This window comes from Apium graveolens, chromosome 4, assembly GCF_009905375.1.
Source record: "Apium graveolens cultivar Ventura chromosome 4, ASM990537v1, whole genome shotgun sequence".
Classification (NCBI taxonomy): domain Eukaryota; kingdom Viridiplantae; phylum Streptophyta; class Magnoliopsida; order Apiales; family Apiaceae; genus Apium; species Apium graveolens.
In genome coordinates, this window is record NC_133650.1 from 257,840,729 (window position 1) to 257,848,756 (window position 8,028).

General features: G+C 33.4%; 4 protein-coding genes across 4 annotated transcripts; all 4 read left to right on the top strand.

Annotated features, from left to right (window-relative positions):
• The first annotated feature begins 89 nt into the window (after window positions 1–89).
• LOC141719547 (uncharacterized) lies at window positions 90–713 on the top strand. Its single transcript, XM_074521925.1, has 2 exons — window positions 90–193; window positions 392–713. The coding sequence occupies exons 1-2, from the start codon at window positions 90–92 to the stop codon at window positions 711–713; spliced, it is 426 nt and encodes a 141-aa protein (XP_074378026.1).
• Window positions 714–755: 42 nt separating this feature from the next.
• LOC141719548 (uncharacterized) lies at window positions 756–1,343 on the top strand. The gene has a single exon (XM_074521926.1). It carries the CDS (start codon window positions 756–758, stop codon window positions 1,341–1,343), a length of 588 nt encoding a protein of 195 aa, XP_074378027.1.
• Window positions 1,344–1,412: 69 nt separating this feature from the next.
• On the top strand, window positions 1,413–1,829 carry LOC141719550 (putative mitochondrial protein AtMg00310). Its single transcript, XM_074521927.1, has one exon. It carries the CDS (start codon window positions 1,413–1,415, stop codon window positions 1,827–1,829), a length of 417 nt encoding a protein of 138 aa, XP_074378028.1.
• A 114-nt stretch (window positions 1,830–1,943) lies between these two features.
• On the top strand, window positions 1,944–2,819 carry LOC141719551 (uncharacterized). Its single transcript, XM_074521928.1, has 2 exons — window positions 1,944–2,212; window positions 2,288–2,819. Exons 1-2 carry the CDS (start codon window positions 1,944–1,946, stop codon window positions 2,817–2,819), a joined length of 801 nt encoding a protein of 266 aa, XP_074378029.1.
• The last annotated feature ends 5,209 nt before the right edge of the window (window positions 2,820–8,028 follow it).

An 8,028-nucleotide genomic window follows, 5' to 3' on the forward strand; every position in this document is an offset into this window, starting at 1 on the left:
TTGAGGAATTGTTTCATACATCGGTCATAGGGGAACAGCTGTCGGAACGAGACAGAGTTAGCAGCATTACAGAATAGCAGAATCGTGATATGGTGATGTCTGTTACAGACGAGGAGGTAAAGGCAGCGGTGTTTGCTATGTACATGGAAAAGACACCAGGAATTGACGGGTTAAACTCGGCGTTCTTCCAGACGTACTAGAGTATAGTAGGAGGTGATGTAATAAAATTTTGCCGTGAGTTTTTTGACACAGGACAGTTGTCAAGGGGGGTGAATAACACGCTTGTGTGCCTTATATCGAAAATTAAAAACCCAAAGCAAATGACGGATCTAAGGCCAATATCTTTGTGTAATGTGTTGATGCATATCATCTCTAAAGTAATGGCGAACAGATTGAAATTGTGCCTCAAATGTATAATATCAGACAAACATAGTGCTTTTATTAAAGGAAGACTATTGATTGATAATGCTCTAATTGCCTTTGAGGTAAATCACTTTATTAAGAGGAAAACGCGAGGAAAAAATGGTGTAGCGGAATTGAAAATTGATGTTTCTAAGGCATATGATAGATTGGAATGGAGTTTCAATAAAAAAATGCTAAACAAGTTTGGGTTTCATGATAAGTGGGTTGATAAAGTTATGACGTGTGTCAAAACAGTGTCGTATAGATTTTTACACAATGGGGATGTATTTGCTGAGATGTTTCCACGATGAGGGATCCGCCAGGGAGACCCCATATCACCATATCTATACATAATGTGTGTTGAGGGATTGAGCGCTATCATGAGACGATATGAGGAAGCTGGTTTATTGCATGGGTGCAAGGTGGCAAGAGGAGCTCCAAGTATCTCTCATCTGTTATTTACAGATGATTGTTACTTCTTTTTTAGAGCCTCTCAGACGGAAGCAGCCATCATGAAGGACATATTGGTGAGGTACGAGAGACTATCAGGTCAGGTTGTCAATTATAGTAAATCTAGTATTACATTCAGTCCTAACACTCATGAGCAAGTTAAGAAAGTGGTTTGTGAGAAGCTGCAAGTCATGGAAATTGACAAGCCTGGTAAATATTTAGGCATGCTCATGTGTGTAAGGAAAAATAAAATGGAAACGTTTGTTTTTTTGAGTGACGGAATTGAGAAGAAACTGCAAGGATGGAGTAATAAAGAATTACCAAAGGGAGGTAAACTTTTGTTATTGAAGTCTGCTGCACAGACCATACCAAGCTTTTGGATGAGTCTATTTTTAATTCCGGTAACCCTGTGTGAAGAAATGGAACGTATAATGAACGCTTTTTGGTGGGGACACGGGCAAGCTGGAAAGGGTGTGAGATTGATGGCGTGAGAGAGATTGTGCAATCCAAAAAGTAGTGGAGGGTTTGGAGTTCGTAATCTAAAGAAGTTTAATTTATCCATGTTGGCAAAACAAGGGTGGAGGATTTTGAATGAGAGTAATACCTTAGTGTCAGCCATTATGAAAGCAAAATATTTCCCCAATACTGATTTCCTAAGTGCACAATTGGGGTCAAATCCTAGCTACGTATGGCGGAGTATTATGAGTGCACAAGAAACTGTGAGGATGGGTGCTCGAAGAAAAATTGGGGATGGTGCAGATACTAAGGTCTGGGGTGTTCCGTGGTTACCAGACAAGGAGAATGGGTGCTTAACGTCGTACATGCCAGAAAGGTTGAGAGAAAGTAGAGTTCAGAATCTTATGGATATTGAAGGGCAAAGGTGGGAAACTGATATTCTTCAGGATATATGTAACACAAGGGATGTGGAGCTTATTTTGAGAATCCCAATACCAATGAATAAAGGAAAGGATGCATGATTCTGGCACCTGAAGGATAATGGGAAGTTTACGGTGCGTATTTGCTATCAGTGGCTGCATGGTGAGTACAATACCGTGGATACACGTTTTTGGAATCTTTTATGGTCTCTTAAAATGCCGAGCAAGGTGGTGAAAATTCCGTGGAGGGTTTGTAGAGGTTGTTTGCCAACTATGCACGCACTACAGATGAAGCATGTGAATTTGAGTGCACAGTGTCCCTGGTATTATAATGAGGTAAAATACGATACTCATGTCTTGTTTACCTGTGATTTTGCTCGAACGGTGTGGTTCAGTTTTGGTATACAACAGTTGGTGCAAGTATGGCCAAACGATACGGCAGCTATGGTTATTATGAGAAGTTTTGAGGGTTGCAACAGGGAGCAGTGTGTTTTGGTGGGAATGTTGTGCTGGGCTTTTTGGAATAGATGAAATAACCGGGTTTGGGAAAGAGCTAACAGGTCCGCTTTTGGAGTTAAAGCATCAGCCGTGAATTTGTTGCATGACGAGCATGAAGCACAAGTTATTGAAGGGGGTGGTAACCAGAATGTTGTAACAGGAGAGCGGGTTTGGTTTAAACCACCTTTGGGATGGGTAAAGGTGAATGTAGACGCTACAATATTTCAAAATGGATTTATCGGAGTAGGTTGTGTGCTACGAGATACGCATGGGCAGTTCCTGGGTGCTCGATGTAAGAGAGTAGAGGGGGCTTGGAGACCACGGGAGGCAGAAGCAATAGGTCTGAAAGAAGCTATGTCTTGGGTGAAGAGAATGAACATTACTCACTGCGTGTTCGAAACAGACTCAAAAAGTGTAGCTAATGCATGTAATGACACATCAGGTGAGGCTTATTTTGGCACTATTGTCTCGAATTGTATTTCTATAATGAAACACATTGATCACGTGCTAGTTAAGTTCGCATATAGATCTGCGAATATGATAGGTCATGTGTTAGCAAAGGCTACGTATTCTATGCCAGATATAGGTGAATGATATGTCATTCCACCTGATTTCATTGAGCATGTACTACAAATTGATAATGTTTGATTAATGCAAGTACGTTTTAATCAAAAAAAACAAGTGTGCACACTACTATACTTATTCCAGATCCACTATTTCAGCAACAAATGAAGCAATTTACTAGTATCCTACCAAATTCAAAATTCATGATTTCAAATTTATGAGCATTTACAAATCATCATAAATTAGATCATAATTTCAAATGCATAATACCATCATTTTTCTATTCTTTTTTTCTAGAAATCTCACTCTTCTCTAATTCTTTTTGCAGGTTATGTGTTCAGCAAATCTTAATCAGGTTTCATGTGTGGAATATAACAGGTTCGTAAATCTTTAACAACACTCGCATATCATGTATTTGATTCACAATATATTTATATTGATTAGACTATTCTCAAATGATCTATTTTAATTCTCTTTCTTTCAGAATGGTGAATCTGAAATAAAGAAAAATCACGTAAATTACTTTGTTTTAGGAGTACATACGGTTCGTAGACCAAGTGTTTGATTAAATTACTTTAGAATTTTTTAACTATTTGTACGTGTTTTAATGTATATTTGTATTTTATATTTGTTGTTTACCGGTGACTTTGATTTATGTTTATATTTTCTAGAATTATCTTAATGTATAACAAAATGCTCAACTCATTTTTACACGTAACTACAATATTATAGTGTTCGGGAAGATAATATAATGGCTACATCATTGTTTTTGTATCAGAAAGGTGTGTTTTCTTCTATTTACGTATTGATATCAATTTTGCACTTTCATCTCACATTTATTAATTACTTTTAGTCATTTTTATAGTTAGTGTAATGATATTTTAGTCTTTGATTTGATTTTACAGAAAGAGTGAAGCCATCTTAGATCTTGGATTGCTAATCTTTTTCTTAAATTTTAAAGGTTTTCGAAGATGGCTGACTATCTTTGCGGAGAGGCGTTTGAGATTTGTTTTGAGTTTAAATAGTGCATTGTGATAACATTAACTTTCAATGGCATCTTTAGTTACAATATTTTAGTCTTTGTTTTGATTTCAATGAAAGTTCTTTAGTTTCAACTTTCACAACATTGTGTCTCATAATATTGTATTAAAACCTTAAATTTTAAAGAAAAAATCGATTGAAGTGATCTTAGATCTTAATTGCAACTCTTTTTCTTTTATTTGAAAGGTTTTTGAAGATGGATGACTATCTTTGTGGAGAGCCGCTTTATATAACTATAACTTTCAATGACATCCAAAGGTACGTTGTTTTAGCCTTTGCTATTATTTGAATAAAAGTTCTTTACTTAAAATTTGTTAGTTTTTAGATTTAGAGGTCTATTTTTTCAGCAATTTAAATTTGTTGTGTCTCGAAAACCAATTGCGCACTAATGAGCACTGCATCATTATCCTCAACATTGTTAAATTTACTTAATAAGCAAAAATTTATTTAGCATATTTAACAATGTTTAGTACAATTATAGAATTGATACTGATGCATAAGGTGCATGTAGAATCTTCATCTTGCCATATTATATTGTTTACATGTTAGCGTTGCATCAGTAGTATTAATATAGTTTAAGTAATGTCAAACCAGGTGATAAAGAAGTAATTCAATACGAAGATGTTGACATTTAGTGTGATTTATATTTGCAATATATGGATCTCAGATATAATACCAACAAATTATTGTTTACATATCATGATTTACGAAGACGGTTTATATTTGATTTGCTCAATGATTTTTATGAGCCGTGAATTATACAGGTTATATACATATGCACTAATCGGAAGTTCATAATCCTAATTTAGTTATATGTACTAAATCGTAAATTCATAATAAACTAGATTAGCTTATGTTAATAATCGGAAAAAGTGTCTTAAGAAGTGTTCTTTATACAGGCTATATACATATGCACTAATCAGAAATTCATAATCATAATTCTTCATACAGGCTATATGTGAAGGGTTTTTAGCACATAAACGCAACAAAAAACGTAAATTTAAATCTTAAAAATCGAAACCCTCTGCAAGATCCATGCGAAAAATAATATTTAATTCGTAGTTCAGTATGTTTACCTTAAGAAGCTTTATGTTAATGGAAAGATGGAGGTCTTGAATGATCACCACGTAACCCGTCGCTGGTACGATATACGCCTTGAAGGTATCCACACGAATGATCATCCGGAGGATGGGTGTGTACTAGCACATTCTTGAGGCCGCATTCTTGCTCTCTCTATCTCTCTTCAAGCTGCTAGGGTTTATATTTTATCAAATAAAACGTGTAACCTTAATTCTATTAGAAAAAAGATACTACCTCCGTCCCAATATGCATGTCTCTTTTGAAAAAAAAAATTGTCCCAAATTACTTGTCCCTCTCTTCTTTCAGTGTAAATTTAAGCATAATTTTTCAAAATTATTCTTAGATTTGTTATTTCCAAGATTTGACTTTCTAAAATTAGTATCTATTCTCTTTTTTCAATGCATTTAATGAGGTATTTTGTTGAAAATATTATCCAACTAACTATTTTCTTAATATGCGCTTTTTTTCCAAAAGGGACATGTAAAATGGGACGGAGGGAGTATTATATAGGCAAGAGCTAATGGGCCTCCAACCCTAAACTGGATTATAAAGTTATTATTGTTATTAAATTCGAAATTCTAATTATTGTATTATTAAGTCTCACTTAATCCAATAACTTAATTTTGGAATTAATATTAAATTCGGATTTCCTATTTATTTAATTAATTAAGTCACACTTAATTAATAAGAAATAATTCGAATTACTTACATTTAATTTAAATCCGGATTTAAATTAAATAATCCTCCAATCATTCTTTGTGCGACCCTTTAGATTATTATTACGTTGGCAACAATTTTAAATCTAATTTAAAATCATAAACAATGAGCGACATCTAGTAATATATCATTGTTACCCAAGTAATAATAACTAAATTGGTGATCAATTAAACATTTTCGTGAATAATGTACAATGTAATATAATCCCTTTAACCTTATATTATAGATCAAACTCGAGGCATGCATTGTGTCATCCTCTGTTAACGTTCGATCCTTCTTTCCTTGATCAATGAGTAAACTATTAAACAAATCGGTATTTGAGTACGGCCATGCATTTTATAGTCTTACTCAATCAAAAGGTCAATAATATCACTCCTTTAATAAAGGAGGGCTAAATCGCATCTAGATCATTCATATTTCTCATACGATTCATAATGTACCCAATGTCTACTTTTATTATTACCCGATCAAGGATAACTTTTAATAGTATCAAAGTATATTAATTCTCGTATAGAAATATAATAATTTCAGGTCAAAGGACCAATACATCATTATCACTGTGAGGTTAACTTATGACACTATAAACATGTAGTATCTCACAACGGGTCAATCCAGCACCATGTATTTAATACATGTGCCTGTATTTTGACTTTAGTATCACCATACCTATGATCAATGAGATGTGATCATCAGCCAACAAACACATTAGTCTCAATATATTTATTATCGTCCCTTGACAATAGTACTTGATTAGGGACCTTTAGGAATATCAATATTATTCTCATAATCTCATTTCTAAGTCACATACTTAGAGATATATATTTACATATCATATTCCAAGGACATTTATTAATCTAACATCTTATCACAGAAAATAAAGATATAATAAATTAGTAAAGAATAATCCATATAATCATAATTAATAATCCAAATGTTTCATAATATAAATATAATAGTGTTGTCTCTAAGGCACAAACACTAACAATATGTACATTCCCATACATCATTGCCTCAACGATTTTCTCCAACATATAGTTGTGGTCAGGTTATATTGTGAGTGTGGTCGGTGTTGTAACAATATTTCTGTTGGTTTGTGGTTTTATATACAGCAGGTTAACATTTGTATGCAGGTTTGTAGTTTTATGATGTGTTCTAAAAATCGGGCCTAGGCGCTAGGCGGTGAAACGCCCCGACTCGGACCTAGGCGGTGATTTAGGCATTTTTTCAAAAAATCGGGTCAAAATCGGGATTAGGCGGTCTAGGAGGTCAAAAATCGGTCCTAGGCGGTCTAGGCGGAAAATAACTAAAAAAATATTTTTTTTACGTTTTTATAATTTTAAATCATTAATTTCATAATTTCACACAATATCATGTCAATTTATAATATAAAGTATTGGTAAGAAGTAAGAAGTAATCTAATATATTTATTTTCTCACTTAAAATATAAAAATAACATATTATAATTAATTTAAAAGTGTGAATTAAAATATAGTTAATATTGTAAACTCAATAATTAGTACATAACGTATGTCAAATGTGTAGATATTGTTTAATACCATTCTAATTTCTTTTTTCAAACAAATATTTGACATGTTGATCATTATATAATTATAAAAATTAAAAAAAAATATTTATATTCTTCCAATTAATGTTCCGATTAATCGGTCCGATTAATCTCCGACTTGCCGATTAATCTCCGACTTGGCGATTAATCTCTCGAAGGTACCCTCACCGCCCTGGCACGCCTAGCGATTTATGGAACACTGGTTTTATCTACTGCAATACATTTTCAAAATTTTAAAAATCAGTTATGTCAATACATTATAATTCTTATCAAGTACAAAGACAATCAGCTACGTCTTGGTTCTAACACTTTTTGTCAATGTTATTAGTCTAATAATGCAGAAATAATAAAAAATTATGATGGTTGTAATCAAGGCTCTACTGCTTATAATGACTCTTCCAATACAATATCTGAAATAGTTGTAGGGAGTGCTGCTTTTCCTAAAAACAACCCTCTTCCTAACCCTTGGGATGGTACTATTGGTAAGCTTTAACATATAGTTCTTTGTATTACCTTCTCTGTCAACATGTTTCATTCATTATAGTCCTTTTACTGCCATTCATAAAGATTGCTGCAAATTTATGCAGGTAAAGGACCTTTAAATAGGACAAATGGGAAATATCTTAGTAGGAGTTAAACGTTTTTTATCACTTTAAAGATCAAATGTCAGATAGGCTTGGAATGTTATGACCTTAAAGTTGCACATAAAGTTCCTGAAATGATTTACAAAATATAACTCTTTTATGTGTATGGTTTTTTAATTCCCAATGAGGTATGATAATAAACTCACTCATAATTCCCTAACTAGTAAAAATACGGTATAATACAATTGATATC

Excerpts from the sequence above, each read along its gene's own strand:
- LOC141719547 (XM_074521925.1), top strand. The coding sequence starts at position 90 with ATGGTGATGTCTGTTACAGACGAGGAGGTAAAGGCAGCGGTGTTTGCT. Across the intron at positions 194-391 it reads AACTCGGCGTTCTTCCAGAC|ATTGAAATTGTGCCTCAAAT; the intron begins GTACTAGAGTAT and ends AATGGCGAACAG.
- LOC141719548 (XM_074521926.1), top strand. The coding sequence starts at position 756 with ATGTGTGTTGAGGGATTGAGCGCTATCATGAGACGATATGAGGAAGCT.
- LOC141719550 (XM_074521927.1), top strand. The coding sequence starts at position 1,413 with ATGTTGGCAAAACAAGGGTGGAGGATTTTGAATGAGAGTAATACCTTA.
- LOC141719551 (XM_074521928.1), top strand. The coding sequence starts at position 1,944 with ATGCCGAGCAAGGTGGTGAAAATTCCGTGGAGGGTTTGTAGAGGTTGT. Across the intron at positions 2,213-2,287 it reads GAGGGTTGCAACAGGGAGCA|GTCCGCTTTTGGAGTTAAAG; the intron begins GTGTGTTTTGGT and ends AAGAGCTAACAG.